Below are 16,472 nucleotides of genomic sequence, written 5' to 3'. Positions count from 1 at the left end.
TGCAGCCTCCTCTTCCTGAGCTCACCCGGCACAGGTGTCCTTTGCTTCTAGACATCCACCTCATTCTGTCTCCTCCTTAAACCAGGATCAGATAAAAGGTGATTTTTTTTTCTTCTCAGAGATATTTAGCCCCGTGCATGAGCACCCCCTGCTTCTGTTAAATTTCAGACTGAGACTGACCACCGATACAAAGAGAAAAGGCAGTGTTTAAGGAATAAACAGCTGACAGGCCTCCATTTGCTCAGAGCTGCAGGCTGACAGTCACGTTGTTGGTTGCGTGAGTTAGTGGAACCAGAAATCTGGGGCCCGTGAGTGACAGTTTCATTCAGCATGGAGACCCTGTTTAATTGTCCATGAAATCAAACTTTTGTTGGCCTGGCGTCTGTCTGAATACCTGCGGCACGCAGCTCGGTACTGGGCGTTGGAGGGATAAATTGAGCGACCCTCGGATGTGCCTGAGCTGGGCTCTGTCTCAATTCAGGAGAGAAGTGTTCATGTTTCCAGGTTTATTAGGACATTGTCTGGGAGCAGATGTGCCTCCTGCCGCTGGGCGGGGGAGAGGCGGGGGCTGCGAGATGGAAACAGACTCGCTCTGTCGGCTGCAGGCAGGTCTGCTCTAAGGCAACGAAACCTATTTAGGTGCGAAAGGGTTCTTCCTTCAAGGATCTTTACTCTCAGCCACTTCCTGTGTTTAGGGCACAGATAACGCAGTCGAGGCAGCAAAGACAAAGCAAAGAGTCCATATTCTTTTTTTTTTTTAACATTGTTTTTATTTATTCATGAGAGACACACAGAGAGAGGCAGACATAGGCAGAGGGAGAAGCAGGCTCCATGCAAGAAGCCCGATGTGGGACTCGATCCCAGGGCCCTGGAATCATGACCTGAGCCAAAGGCAGGCAATCAACTACTGGACCACCCAGGTGCCCCCAAAGAGTTCATATTCTTCAAAGAAACACCAAACCACTGAGGAGTCAGAATGTGGCTTCTCATCGCCTCCCCTGAGGTCGACCCAACTTGGGGCATGTGATCACTGGGATCCGTTTAGGAACAATTGGGAAGTTTCTCAGCGGTGTCCTACCTGCTTACCTTGTGGGGTGTCCTTTCCCTGGCAGGTGTTTCAGAAGCGGAAATCCAAGCAGGTGTTACCTTGGGCATCCAGGAACCCACACATAAGTGTGATTTGGGCTCCCTCCCCGCCATGGACCCCCCCCCCATCCTGAAGGTCAGTAGGACCCCCAGGACATTCAAAGCATGGCACCAGGCATCAGACACTCAAGAATGTAGCTTCAGAAGACATTTCAACTCTTTTCCATCCTGAGAAACCCATGATGGTAATGTAGGAACTCCTTGAGTGGGAATGGGAAACCAGGCTGGGATCCCCTGAGCCTCCTGGTAGGGGTGAGCCTCGCCTGTGGTCTAAGGGCTGGCTGAGCTGGATCCCCAGAATGGCCCGTAAAATGTACAAAGGCATGTGTGCCTCCCATGTGTTGATTGAGATGGGAATCCGGTGCTGGGGATTATCCTGGTGCGTGGAAAATCAGTTGCACAAACCTCATTATAGCTAATAGTTCTGTAATGTTATTTTCCCCCCTAATTTGTAGAGATACTTTTCTCCATCATTGATTTATTGAGATATTTAATGGCATAATACAAATGAGAAAAACAATCCATGGTGGAGGCCCAGAGTGGACGCTTCAACAGCTGGCAGGCTTTCCTTACCCACTCAGGATTACGATGGAAATGATAGTATAGACAGATCGCCCAGTGAATTACAAGCGATGTCTGAAATGCCGAATGCGCTAATTTTGGCAAAGAAAAATTAGCAAAATAAAAACGAGAACATTTTCTTCTGTTAGCTCAGAAGGAAATTCTCTTGCTATGACTCTTCCTCCCCCAGTATTTTTCAATGTAAACGGATCGCTAAATTGTTCTGTGTTGAGATTCTATATCAATATTTTAAAACTTTTTTTTTTGAAAAATGAACACAATTCCTGGAGCTATGACAGAGCACTTAAAATAAAATGTGGCCTTTAGGTGATGGCAGAGGAAGAGGAAATAATTTTTTTTCTTCAGTAGCAGGAAAGCATTACAGCAACATTAATGCAAAAGACACTCAGAGAACCCACTCCAGAAGAGTTCAGACCTACTCAGAACAGTCTGAGAATACCTCTCACACAAGTCCCTTAATTGCAATGGTTTAAGCAACATTAATTTTAAAAGAGCCCTTTTTTTCTTGAGTCTCTTACAGCATAAAATTGTCTATTATTTTATTTTTTTAAGATTTTATTTATTTGAGAGCAAGAGAGAGAGTTGAGGGGAGGGGCAGAGGAGAGAGAGAGAGTGCGGGTTCTGCACTGAGCTCAGAATCTTGATATGGGGCTTGATCCCACCACCCTGAGATCAGGACTTGAGCTGAATATCAAGAGTCAGATGCTCAACTGACTGAACTACCCAGTTGCTTCTTGTCTGTCCTCTTAGAGGAAAAAAGACTGAATAATTCAGTCAACATTTAAAGCCCTTAGACTACTTCCTCATGACTTGCTCATAGTAAGTGCTAAAGGCATTTACTAGAAGCCTGCTTGTGCCAGGCCCTGCAAAGGGCTATGGAGATACAAAAATGGATGGATGGATGGATGGATGGATGATGGATGGACAGATGTATGGTGGATGGATGGACAGATGGATGATGGATGGATGGATAGTTGGATGTATGGATGCATGGATAGATGGATGGACAGATGGAAGGAAGGAAGGAAGGAAGGAAGGAAGGAAGGAAGGAAGGAAGGAAGGAAGGAAAAATGGGTGGATGGGACGGATGACTGGATAGATGGAAGGATGAATGGTAGATGTATGGTGGATGGATGGATGCATGCATGGACAGATCGGTGGGTGAACAGATGGATGGTAGAAGGAAGGAAGGAAGGGTGAGTGGGTGGATGGATGGATGACTGGATAGATGGAAGGATGAATGGATGGAGAGATGGATGGATGGGGAGATGGGTCACATCAATAGATATTTACTGAACTCTTGAAAAACTCAAGCGCCCAATGATGAGAATAGGTAAATGTGAAGGAGTGCTCAGAAAGCCCATTGGTAGGAAGCAAGCTGGAGTGTGGAGTGAGGTCAAGAGGAGTCAGAAAGGAGAAATGACCTTGTTGATTTGCCTCCACCCCTGCCCTTAGACTATGAAGCTTATATGAACAGAAATCTCACCTGATTCCCCGACAGGGCTTGAGCAAAGAGTGAGCACTTCAGTATCTGTGGGATGAACGTGTGGGTGGGTAGGAGGCAGCAGAGAGGAAGATGGGGCCATAGTGCTCCCGAGGCACAGGGAGTAGCATATGTAGAGAAAATGCTCCCTCTGCACCCATTATTCCCATGTTATTCTTTTTTTTTTTAATTTTTTTAAATTTATTTCTGATAGTCACACACAGAGAGAGAGAGAGAGAGAGAGAGAGAGAGGCAGAGACACAGGCAGAGGGAGAAGCAGGCTCCATGCACTGGGAGCCCGACGTGGGATTCGATTCCGGGTCTCCAGGATCGCGCCCTGGGCCAAAGGCAGCCGCTAAACCGCTGCGCCACCCAGGGATCCCTTCCCATGTTATTCTTGTGCAAAACTCAGAATGGACATCTTAGCAGTTTTTCCGTGTGCAAACCTCAATCTATTGGAGGCCAGTGTGGGGCAGGCGGGGGGAGGGGTGGACTTAAAGCTATGGCTTGCCATTTTGACATTATTAATGGTAATGGGTACCTTGGTAAGAAATGAGTATAAATGCGAATGTTTAGAAATAAATAATCCTCATGCTATTTTTCTGCCTGTGCAGAAATTTGTACCTTTAAAATCTCATTCACAGCCATTCCTTCATTAACCTGTGGCTGCAAGGACTTAATCGGTGCAAACTCTAAATCCTATGCAAATACGGACTTATACACTAGCAATTTTCTTTCTGTGTACTGTTGGGCTAATCCACTTGAGCATATCTGGTGTTCCGAGGTGCATGATAAGGTTGGAGCCAGATAACCCTCAGCCCCCAGAAGGCTGTCGGCATGTGCGCATGCATATTCAAATGTGCCTTTCCTCTCCAGATCTCCTGGTCTTTTAAAAAGATCACATACCTGTGCCTGTAAAAGAAATTGTAATTCATGGAGGATCAGTACTTCAAATGAACATTTTGGCCTCTGAGCCCACTTTTTACCAAACCACCTCTTTCGAGATTGGATTTATATACACTTTGTAGGACACTGCTTGCTCTGTGTGCCGCACCGTTAGAAGCACTTTATGAGTATTACCTTTGTTTAACCCTCAAAACAAATCTATGATGTAGATTTGGTTGTCACCATTGGTTGTCACCATTCTGCAGTTGAAGCCCAGAGAGGTTAGCAATTCTGCCTCAGGTCACACATCTGAGGTGTGCTGGGGCCAGGCTTGGCGCCAGGACTCTCTAGCTCCAGACTCTGTCCTCCTTCAGCCACAGTGCTCTTCTGTCTCTGCGATTTTGATGACATCGCTGATCACATTTCCTTGCCCCTTTGGTAGAATGCCCCGGAATCAGATCTATTGGCTTCTTCCTGTGTCTCTGCATCCTAACTTTGTGGCTTTAATTTCAATTTATGAACGTTTTCCTACATGTCAAGGTTTAGATAAATTTGAAACATGTATGTTTATTGTGGCAAAAAAACACATAGCATAAAATTCACCATTATGAATGTGTAGTTCGGTGGCGTTAAGAACATTTACAATGTTACAGACGTCACCACCGTCTGTCTCCAGAACATCTTCATCTTTGCAAACTGAGACTCTGTCCCCATTAAACACTGACCCCCCCACCCCCAGCCCCAGGCACCGCCATCTACTCTTGTGTGTCCATGAATTTGATGAGTCCAGGGACCTCCTAGAAGTGGGATCTCACAGCGTCTGTCCTCTTCTGTCTGGCTTCTTTCATAGAGCACCACATCCTCAGGGTTCATCCGTGTTGGAGCAGGTGCCAAGATTCCTCCCTTTTTAAGGCTGGATAATATTCTGCAGTACGGATGGACCACATTTTGTTTATCCGTTCATCTGTTGATGGACACTTGAGTTGTTCTACCTTTTGACTATCCACCTATTGTGGATAATGCCATGAACACGAGTGTGCACGAGTGTATCTCTTCAAAATTTAGTGTATAATTGTCTAATTTACACTTGGATTTGGTAGCACTGGGGCATAGAATAAAAAGGGAATAGGGCAGGTTGGAGGCAGCAGCCACCCCAAAGGATGAGCAGAGTGGAGGGCAGCAAGGATGCCCTCACACTCTGGGAGTGTGGTGTGCAAGGTTAGGGCAGAGTCCCCGGGGTAAGCCCACGTCCCCGTGCCAGCTGTCACGAGCACCCTTCCTGCTGGAGAGCTAGTGACATGTCTGCTCCAAGGCTGCGTGGCATGTGTGATGGCCTCACTGCACTGGCAAGCTGGCTGGTAAAAGACACTGTGGTGTGAAGTCATCTCTGGGCCCCTGGTGGTATTGTCATTTCCAGTTAGGATGCAAAGGGAGCCCCCCAGGTGTTCCAAAGAATCCAGAAGCCTGGCAGGGGTGCACGGGAGGGCAGGTGATCAGTGCGTGGGCCAGGGAGGCAAGATCCTGGAGTTGAGGAGGGGTGCACACTGCGGCTGGGACCACAGCCAGCCAGAAGGGAGTCAGAAATCCACAACAGAAGATGACAGCAAGTCAGAAACCAGAGGGAGGCCTGGAGTCTGGTGGGATCCAGTGGGATCTGGTGAGATCTGATGGTGAGGAGAACATTCAGGAGCACTGCCCAGCCTGCAGCTTCAGCAGAGTCTGTCCACAGGAGAGGCTGGCCTCCTCCCCAGCCCCCCGCCCCATGCTACTTACCTGGCCTCTGGCTCTCAAATCAGGGGCCCTCAGCCAGGGTGGCTATGAGTTCACAGCAGGGCAGGCGCCATGTCAAAGGCAGGAAAAAAGCAAACCTAACCTCTGCTCTCTTGTTGTCTCTTCAGATGAAGGCTTATGGGATATGTTTGTGAAGGACATCCCCCGGAGTGCCACATCCTACAGCGTCAGCCTGGACAAGCTCAGGCAGGGAGTGACTTATGAGTTCCGGGTGGTGGCTGTTAACCAGGCGGGCTACGGGGAGCCCAGCAGCCCCTCCATGGCCGTGTCAGGTAGGGTGCCCTGCCCGAGGAAGGAACTCTCAGGGCGAAGCTCTTCCCTCTCAGGGGGGAGGGGGTGACTTGGAGCCACGGTGGAAAGAACCAGGGATGCACTAGGCTTCGTGCAGACTCGATAGGAGTCGGGGGCACAGCCTGGAGGACACGGTGCTGGTGGGGAGAGGTGTACACCTGAGCCCATGTGACCACTACCACCACCAGACCCCTCACTGTCCTCACCACACTGTGCTCGAGCAAGTCTTAATTTCCGTCTCATTTTTTCGTAATCAGAGACCCAGGCCAGAGTCAGAGCAGTCAGCTTGAGCTAAGCAGTGTGCTGTCTGGGGTGAAGGCATCCCCAGGCCCAGTGCAGTCCCCAGCCCCTCCCACTGGCTGAAGATTCCTTACTTGGGAGCCTTGTACAAAGCTTGAAATGCAGAGACCACCCCAGCAGCCGCCGGACCCAAGTTGTGTTTGATCAGGGCCTCCCCCGAGATGGCTGAGGGGCCACCTGGGATGATGAGCCCCCTTCTTTCCCAGAGATGACAGACTAGCTGCCCTCACCAGCCATGTGGCAAGAGGTGTGGCAATGGGGGGAAGTGCCCTCCTGGAGCCAGGAAGCACTTCTTGGAAGAGGAGGGTGTGCAGCTGGGTGGTGAGGGGTGCATAGGGGCGAGGACACAGGAGAAAGGAGCAGCAGAGATAAAGTCCCAGTGGCGGGACCCCAGGCAGGGAGGACCGAGGAGGCCGGCCTCAGCCCCAGCTACACTTGGCATTACGGGGGCGGCTTGGAGGACCCCCCCTGGGAGGACCCCACAAAACACGGTGTCATGCCACCCAGGGCCCTACAGTGAATCAGCCCAGTAGCTGGAGGGATTACAGGGAGCAGCATGACGGTGGTTCAGGAAGGTAGCTGGCAGCGCGGCACAGGCAGGGGCACAGGCAAGGCCAGAAACCAGACTGACGCCCCTCTGATCAAGAGCAACATGTCGCACTTCCCCTGCACATAGATTAATTTAAGCTGCCCACTACCCTGGTTTAAATTGAAAACGTCTTTTGTCTGCTCTTTGCCATGAATTTGGAGGAAGCACAGTGTCCTTGGGCAGGCTGGGGCCCCGCGGGGCTGGCAGCCAGAAGGAGACCCAGCACACTGCCAGCTTGCTTAACAGTAAAACTTAGAAAAAATCAAAATTTTCTCATTTCCTCCATTTTTCTTATGAGAAGTTTAACATAAGAGAGACAAGACAATAAGGAATCCCTGGGCACCCATCACCCCAATTGAGAGATTCAAGGTTTGCACTTCTCGGTTCCTCTGTAAAAAATCCACGTAAAGCAATTCCAAAGGCACAGAGCCTTTCGCTGTCCCACACGAAGGCAGCCGAGCGCATAGGCTGGTTCCTGCGGGAGAACACGGCCCCCTCGCCCTTCTGTTCCTGGGCCCATGGGCAGGCAGTTCCCCCAAAGCCCGTTGCACGCTCTTGGCAGCCGGGCTGCTGGGGGACTGCGGTCAGCTTCCTGCGTCCTTCAGAGCAGCCAACAGGTCAGCACCTGTCTGCTCCACCTCGGGCCCGACAGCAGATCTGTGGTGCTCCCTGGGCGGGAGGCCTCCTGCAGCCACCAAGGCCTTTCTTTTCCAGGCCTGCCTGGGTGGTCAGTTGGGATTTGTTGGCTCATTATATGGAGCACGTTGTGTGCAGCCTGAAAACCACTCGCATATTTGGATTTGGAATCCTGCCATCTCCCAAGAAGCCCTGTGCAGTTGCATGATCCAAAGTCAACAACCCCCCTTTTATCCCCAGTGTGCACACATTTTTCTCCATCGAGGGAGAGATTTAGCACAAGGTAGATGTGTTTTCTGTGGGCTTCAGCAGCTGCGAGGTGGACCGTGGGCCTTGCCCACAAGAGGCTTTCCATTCCGTCCTGTGTCCGCTGCCTCCCAGCCAGCTCCCCTGCAGGGGGGCATGTGGAAGGCACCAGTGGGACCCGACAGCCAGCCAGCACCTACCAAGAAACATTTCCCATTTTTCTGTTCTTTGTAAACAGAATAAAACATGAGCAAGAAGGATATCCTTCTTCAAAGCAACTTTTAAATGAACCTTTTCCATTTGTCTCTCAAAAAACATATCCAAGGATGGGGCTAGTTGTTCTGCTCAGTTTTGCTGGAGGCACATAATAAATAAAACACAGCCCTGGCCCTCAGGGAGGCCTGCTGTGGCAGAGGTAGCCAGTGGGGAACGCTTTCGACGAGAGATTTCTACACAGGTGTGGTGGGGATCCAGCACCAGGAGTGAGCAGGAGTCAGACCATGGGGCCTCACGGGCTTGGACTGTGCCCTGTGGCTAATGTGGGGCCACTGAAGGCTTTTAGAGAGGGACTGTTTGTTTCCATCGGAGGAAGATCTCTCTGGCAACAATGTACAAAAGGGATTGGGGGAAGTCAGAAAGAGGCGAAGCTGCTGGAAAGAGGTTGTAGGGTGGTGGCCGTGGTGGAGAGTGTGAGGGGCCCCAGGGGCCAACTGGGAGGCACCTTCCTCCCTTTACCCCAGACACCAGCTGTAAGCAGATGAAATCAGGGGAAGTCACGGGAAGGGTGGTGGATGGATGAGGACAGGGCGAGCTCTGGGACAGGAGCTGGGCTCCAGAAGGGCCAGAGCCGGTTCCCACCGAAGAGGAGCAGCCCACTGAGGGGCCCATCGTGGGCTTATGTCTGGGAAGCCAGCCAATCAGCCACCTAACCCATCTCAGGTGGGGGGTTCATCTTTCCTGTGATTCCAGGGCTGCCCGTCACACCCTCCCCCCACCCCCCTGCACTAGAAGCCCCACCACCTGGTCCGGAGACAGGTGGCAGGAGTCTGTCACGGGTGACCGTGTGTTCATGTGCCCTGCAGCTCAAGTGGAAACCCCGTTCTACGAGGAGTGGTGGTTTCTCCTGGTGATGGCGCTCTCCAGCCTGATAGTCATCCTGCTGGTGGTGTTTGCCCTGGTCTTGCACGGACAGAATAGAAGATACAGGAGCTGTAGCACAGGTGGGACGCCTGACTTGACTCCTCTACCCCCTACCCCCTGCCTCCAAAAGTGCCTGGGCACTGGGAAGCCAAAATGTTGACTTTCTCTCTCTCTCTCTCTCTCCACCCGGGATCCATGGTGTGGGCATCCACTCTGTCTTTGTTGGCCTGTGGGTGATAAAGTAGGTGCAGCAGATTTCCTTTGGGAGACAGCTCGGCGTAGCACACCCAGGTTCTAGACCTGGCTCTGCCCACCAATGAGCCTCATGTCTTGGATCTGTCACGTGGGTGGTTTGGGCCTCCCTCAGTCTGTTGCCTCATCTACACCACTGCCCAAATGCAACAGTATTTTTTCACAGGACTTGTAAAGTGTCAAACAGATGAATCACACTACTCAGTATCACGAGAACAGTGAGCTGGGTGCATCTCAGAAATGTAGGTGTGGCTCCTGGAGCCACATGTGGAAACACTCTATGGGTACAGCCACAGACCAGCTTATCCCTCGCCTCATGCCCCTCATTCCAGCTTCCAGCCCTCTGACGCCTGGCTCACCTTTGCATTCCTCAGTATAAGGGCCAGGCCTGGCACACAGTAGGTGCTCAATAAGTGCTTGTTGCTGCATGGATCACCCCCATCAGAGAAACGGACAAATGGACATGGCGCAAAGCTGGACTCCATATATAGGAAGGTCAGGAACAACCCAAATGGGTGGGGGTTTCTAGAAGACAAAACGTGATTGTCTCTTGGCATAGAAGCACAGAGAAGCTCCATGAGGGAACCCCTCGGGGTTCTGGGAGTGCTCTGTTCTGTATCTCTATGCCAACGGTGGGTTATACACGTAACAAAACACTCCAAAGGCTTCAGATTAGTACACTTGATGCATTTTATTTTTTAAAATTTTTTGAGAATTTTTTAAAAATGTATTTATTTATTCACGAGAGACATAGAGAAAGGGGCAGAGACACAGGCAGAGGGAGAAGCAGGCTCCATGAAGAAAGCCTGATGTGGGACTCGATCCCAGGACTCCAGGATCACGCCCTTAGCCAAAGGCAGGCGCCCAACCACTGAGCCACCCAGGTGTCCCTATTCTCCTCAATTTTAAAAAAATTGTCATAATTATCCCTGAGACCACTAGAATGTCATTGTGCTCTGGACTTTTCCCACCCCACACAGCTGTAGCTGGGCCACAATGGTGACCAGCTCTCTGGTGTCACTGCAGAGGCAGGACAGGTCACACAGCTGGAGCTTTCTCCACCAGCCCACCTGCTTTTGCTTCTTAGGAAGGCAGATCCCTGATGGGGTTCTCCCTCAGACGAGTGGGCACGTGGGCCGCTGGGGATGAGGCACTGGGCTGAGCGGCTCCCCTGGCCTCCACACTGACCACCCCCCCCCCCAACACAGCATCTCTCACTGCGCCTAGAGGGTTAACAGAGCCAGGCACCTCGCCATTTGCTTTCCTAACATTAAGCAATTCATCCCTCCAAGAAAGGATTTATTTTTTTCTGTATAAATTCACTTCTAACAAGTGTTCGTAAATCAGATTTTATTCCTGTGGGATTTACTATGTATGAATGGCATGTCATTTTACTGAGTTAATGCTATTACAGAATCCTGTGTCTGGTGCATAGAAAATCTCCCCGCTTTTCACTCTCCTTCTGCATCTGGAAAACAGGCCTGAAAAGACAGATCTGACCTGCAGCTTCTGATACTCCGCGTCACCCTGGAGTATTAATTTAACATCATAATTGAAGCCTAGGAAAAAAAACAGCTACTTGTCTCCTAGCATGTCTGCCTTGCTGTTGGAGCCGTGCAGAACCTAAACCTTCGCTATTATGGCCCCAACACCCTCTTGTGCTTCCTCACACCACCGTCCTCATGGGATTTCCTTTCCAAGAGCAGTTTTTACCTGCTCACCCTCTTGTCCGCCCTGATCCGTGCCAGCCAACAGTTCTGTCCCCCACCTGCTGATCTCGGTTCTGTCCTCTTTCTCTGCTGCACACCCCTTGCACACCTCCAGCTTTTGGGCCGGTCCAGGGGTACTGGGCTCATAGCAGAGAGGGCGCCATGGGGTTCTTAACAAACCTGGAGCAGATCCCTGTCCTGGAGGCTGGGACAGCAGGAGAAAAACAGGTCCTCACCTGCCTCCAGAATCTGTGTCCAGCCAGGGTGTGTGTGTGTGTGTGTGTGTGTGTGTGTGTGTGTGTGTGTGTAAGGCAGATCATAGGGAAGCAAATATGTAAAAATGCACAGTGGGAGGCTCTGAGGGCCTCTGGGAGTAAAGGAGGAGGCCTGGGAGATTCCCTCTGGTCCTTGACATTCTGTGAGCTGCGGGAAGAACAGGATAACCCAGAGAATTCTGGGGGAAGAGGGCAGACAGCCCCAGCGCAGGGACAGCCTGGACGGGACAGAAGCCATCAGAAACTCTACTGCTCCTTTGGTTTCTCACAACTTCACTATTACTTGTTTGATCTGCTGATATATCTTAGAATATGTTTTCTTTTTTTTTTAAGATTTTATTTATTTATCCACGAGAGACAGAGAGAGAGAGAGATAAAAAGAGAGAGAGAGAGGCAGAGACACAGGCAGAGGGAGAAGCAGGCTCCATGCAGGGAGCCTGACGTGGGACTCGATCCCGGGTATCCAGGATCACACCCTGGGCCAAAGGCAGCGCTAAACCACTAAGCCACCCGGGCTGCCCAGAATATGTTTTCATATGTATTTATATACTTGTTTTTTAAGTGGCTTTTTGTGTATTGACAGATATGTGCAGTCATCACTACAGCCAATTCTAGAACATTTTCTCCACCCCAAAATACCCTGTTCCCTCTGCTATCACTCCCTGTAAATCTACTTTCTACTTACTATTTTGTTACCTGGCCGTGAGTTTTTTATTTTGACATGTATTAAATATTTAATTTCCCAATTTTAAAAAAATTTATGCATTCTGAAGACTCTTTCATAAACACTGGTAAGAATACCAGTACTTTGGCATCAGGCAACATAAACACGGAAATGTCTGCCATTGTCCTGGACACGCAGCCTCGGCCCCAGCGCGCGTCTGCCTGCCTCGTGAGCTCCAGCAGGGAGCTCTGGGCTCTGCTTCTGGCAGGAAGCCCGTGACCACCTGTAGGCCGGCCAGCGGGGGCTCAGCATAGCTGCAGCCAGCCCTTTACTGGAACATCTGGACCCATTCTCCCATCCCGGCTGTAGGTAAGAGCATCTCCAACATGGAGGAGTCTGTGACCCTGGACAACGGGGGGTTTGCTGCCTTGGAACTCAACAGCCGTCACCTCAATGTCAAGAACACCTTCTCGAAGAAGAATGGGACCAGGTAGGGACACAGCAGCTGTAACTCAAGTGTGCCACATCTGCCCACAGATCTGAACCAGACAGGGCTGGGGGTGCCAGCCACGATGTCACCGTGTCCATGGGCACCCCCAAACTCCAGCAGGGTGGCTTTGAGCCTAGGGGGTTGAGCATGGCAGGGGCAAAGGGCATCCTGCATCCTTTTCTGGAGATACAAAAGGAAGGTGTGTCCCAGGCAGGAGGGGAGTGGTCTCGGGAGGCCTGGCCACCCCAGGCTGGCCCTCTGTGGGCTGGCCCTCTGGTGAGGCTGTGCAATGTCCTCCCACTGACATGACAGTGGCCAGAGAGCAGGGCAGGAGGCCAGAGGATGGGGCGGGGGAGGTATCTGTGTCCCAGAGCTGCCCTGAGCCCGCGCCCGCCATCCCTGGCGGCCCCATCCCTGCCCTAGGTCCCCGCCCCGGCCCAGCCCCGGCGGGCTGCACTACTCAGATGAAGACATCTGCAACAAGTACAACGGAACTGTGCTGACCGAAAGTGCCAACCTCAAGGAGAAGTCGGTGGACGCTTCAGAATCAGAGGTCAGTGGCTGTGGCTGCCATCCCCTGCCTCCGGGAGGAGCCCTCTGCCATCCTGAGGTGCCCTCTGGTCCCAGCTGAGTCTCGCCGCAGCCGCACAGGGAAGCAGGGCTAGTGGCGAGTGACTCTTTTTTGCAGATAAGTAAAGTATGGTGCTTCAGTTCCTCAGGCCTGGAGGTCCTGGTACCAGCCAGCTCTCAGGTCACTACCTCGCCCAGAGGCTTCTGATCCTGAAGCTGGCTCACTTTCCTTTTGGCTTCCAGGAATAACTGTGTTTTATCTCTGGTGGTGATTGTAGAACCTGGTGTCTAGACCCCATCTGGAGTGGCAGATGGCCTGAGCCTGCCAAATCCAACTTATCTGGGACCGCCCTCCCCTCCCCCAACCCCTGCCCCTCCCACCTGCCTGGCTTCCTTCTGTGAAGGGGGATGAGCCAGTGCCATTCTGGGACAGGTACAGGGCCTGGTGAGCTCTGACTTGTCCCTGTCCTCACTGAGCAGATGCACCAGGGAGATCTTGCCCCAGGAGGTTCTCCCCACCCAGGACCCAGGGGCCTGCAGGTATGAAGCCTGCTGAGCATCTGAGTGTTAAAACGTGAAGCTGAGCACACCCGGGGGCAAGGCCTCTGTCAGGGGAGCAGGCCGGGGAGGATGCCACCCAGGGGCTCAGCACTCCCCCTACCTCTGCCCCCGGGTGTGCCTTTCCCCACAGCAGTGCTGTGTCAGCGTTACATGAGCAAACCCAGCCGAAGTGGCAGTTAGAGAGGTGGTCTTCTATCAGTCCTAAACTTTTTTTATTTCACATATGCCAAGTCTTGAGAGAGAGGAAAATCACCAAGCTGTTTGCTGCCCCACCTCTTGGCATTCATACGCTAAATCAATATTTAATCTAAAATAAGTCTCACCTTCATTTGGACCCGAATTCAGGCCTGATTAAGGCCTGAGGCTCAATAAAATGGCTTCTTTTAAATTGTGCTTTGTACATGAACTCCAAGTGAGAGGGGACAGCAGGTGGGTTTCAGTGTGACACGGAGTCCGCTCTGCTTCGAGCTTTCTGTTTACAGAGGACACGGGGCGCCCTGTCTGTACTGCAACCTTGGGCGTGGGGAAAACAGCAAGCAGTGCTGCAGATGTCCGGAAAGGTACATTTGTCTGAAATCAAGGCGCTGTCAAGTGAAATGCTGCAAAACTGACCTGCCTTTTTGTGATAAGGAAATAGCAGCTCTTCTCATGCTGTGTCTAGCTGCTTGCACCAAAAGCCACGTGTTGGGAATGAGTAGGGATGGCCTTGCAGCAGACAATTCTGGTTCAGCAATTAGAAACGCATTCGCATGGCACCTGCCAGGGGTGTCTTCTGTAATTCTGGGGCCTGAGGCTGTTTAGGGCATTCAGACCCCACATTCAGTGCTCACAGCCCTCACATATTAGCCGTGCTTGAGCACCTACTATGGGCCAGCACACTGATTTCATGCCCATACCAGCTGCATGAAGTAGAGCAATTTTCCTCCTTGGCCAACCAGCAAGACTAAGTCTGAGGTCATCCGAGCTTGGCTGAGCCCTGGCCTCTACCGTCTTCTCCAGCTCAGCACCCATTCCTACAGTAGCCAGACTTGGACGCATGATTTTTGAACTCTGTTCATGAAAGCATTCTCAAAATGGGTTGATGGGGAGCATTTAGCCTATTTCTCCTCTCACACATGTGGAATGTTTTGAGATACAAATTTAGGTGTTTTTTTATGGAGGATTTAAAGCTTTTTTGGAGGCACTGAGCTACGCATATACATACACGCCTATATGTGCAACACATGTACACCTACATACACACACAGGCACAGAGAGTGGAGAAGGGAGGAAGGTCTTGGGGGAGGAAGGGAAGAAGGGAGGATGGCAGGTGTCAGAGAGAGGGGTGTGGAATTCATTCTAAATCCTGCAAGGACGTTGTGATGATCCTCATATAATAGAGGGCAGAGTCGAAGCTTATGGAAGTTTTTATGTCTTCCCTGGATGCGTTGATGGTGTGTGGGGGTGGGGGAGCCTTGAGAGGCAGACCTGAGTGCCAGGCTCCCAGTTCTGTCCTGCCCAGAAGACCTGTTGCACTGAATTGAGTTGTCCTAGCTTTACAACTGTGGCTAAGCACCCACAGAGGGGCGAGCACTCCTCTCTCAGCAAGCCCTGTGCTAGGAGGAAGGGGCTCCTTTTACAATTCCCACAGGTGCCTCTCAAGGTTCCCAGTGCTTTCTGGGTCAAGAGCTCTATCAGGAACCTGATGAGAGGTATAGATGCTCTCTCTATGCACATGTAGGATTTCATCTAGGATCTGGAGGTCCAGATCTTTCCCCTCCGAGGAAGCTCTGACAGTCACCTCCAGCTGAAACCCCGTGGAGTCCAGCTGAGAATTCCTATGCCTGGCTTCTGTCTTCTCTCTGGGTCCTTGGGTAGATACAGTGAGGCCCATCTTTTTTTCCAGAGTTCATCACTTTATAATCTTGCTAGATCCTGTCTTTGAACCTTGTACACTTGGGAGATTTGTAGGCACTAAATATTCATGGGGATCCCAACAGAGGGACCTGGGGACGTTCATCATCTCAGAAGTGCCAGCTCAGATGGGAGAGTTTGCTGTGAACCACATTTATTAAACAGCTTGATTGAGATGTAATTCACACACCACACAATTCACCCATTTGGAACATTGGGTATTTAGGAGTATGTTTTTAATTTCCTCATATTTGTGAATTTCCCAAATGTCCTTCTGTTACTGATTTTTTAATTTTCTTCCACTGTGGCCTAGGAACATGCTTTGTATATTTTAAATTCTTTTAAATTTATTGGGTCTTGTTTTATGGTCTGTGCCTGAAGAATGTTCCATACGCACTTGAAAAGAGCATGTTACTCTGCAGTTGTGTGGAGTACTCTGTCTGTGGGGCCTGGCTGATTTATGGCACTGTGGAAGTCACCTAGATTTTTGACCTTCTGCCATCCACTAATGTATTGATGTCTCTAGCTATTGTTGAACTCTCTATTTCTCACTCCAATTCTGTCAGTTTAATTTTGTGTATTTTGCGGCTCTGTCATAGGTAGATATATGTTTATAATAGTTACATCTTCTAGATGGATTGACCCTTTCAGTAGTATAGTGTGTCCCCTTTGTCTCTGGTAACAATTTTGTCTTCAAGATTACTTTGTCTGATATTACTCAGCCACTCTGGTTCTCTTTTGGTTACTGTTGACATGGTATATCATTTCCATTCTTTCACTTTCAACTTGTTTGTATCTTTGAATCTAAAATGTGTCTCTTATAGATAGTATGTAGCTGGTGCATATCATGGGTTTTTTTGCTCTGCCAGTCTCTGCCTTTTGACTAGATTGTTTAACCCATTCACATTTAATGTAATTACTGCTAAGGTAGAATTTACATCTGCATTTTGACAACTGTCTTTTATATGT

The 16,472-nt window shown here is 50.5% G+C and overlaps 1 protein-coding gene across 3 annotated transcripts in view; it reads left to right on the top strand.

Annotated features, from left to right (window-relative positions):
• The window catches only part of SDK1 (sidekick cell adhesion molecule 1), an 885,268-nt gene that overhangs the window by 859,829 nt on the left and 8,967 nt on the right, over positions 1 to 16,472 (top strand). For all 3 annotated transcript variants that reach the window (XM_072753253.1, XM_072753252.1, XM_072753254.1), the window contains 4 exons: positions 5,995 to 6,159; positions 9,032 to 9,169; positions 12,359 to 12,479; positions 12,903 to 13,032. In XM_072753253.1, coding sequence (XP_072609354.1) covers positions 5,995 to 6,159; positions 9,032 to 9,169; positions 12,359 to 12,479; positions 12,903 to 13,032 — 554 coding nt within the window. The remainder of the gene's footprint in view (positions 1 to 5,994; positions 6,160 to 9,031; positions 9,170 to 12,358; positions 12,480 to 12,902; positions 13,033 to 16,472) is intronic.

This window comes from Vulpes vulpes, chromosome 3 (assembly GCF_048418805.1).
Source record: "Vulpes vulpes isolate BD-2025 chromosome 3, VulVul3, whole genome shotgun sequence".
Taxonomy (NCBI): Eukaryota; Metazoa; Chordata; class Mammalia; order Carnivora; family Canidae; genus Vulpes; species Vulpes vulpes.
The sequence above is the reverse complement of the archived record's forward strand: the minus strand, read 5'-3'. Positions and strand labels throughout refer to the sequence as shown.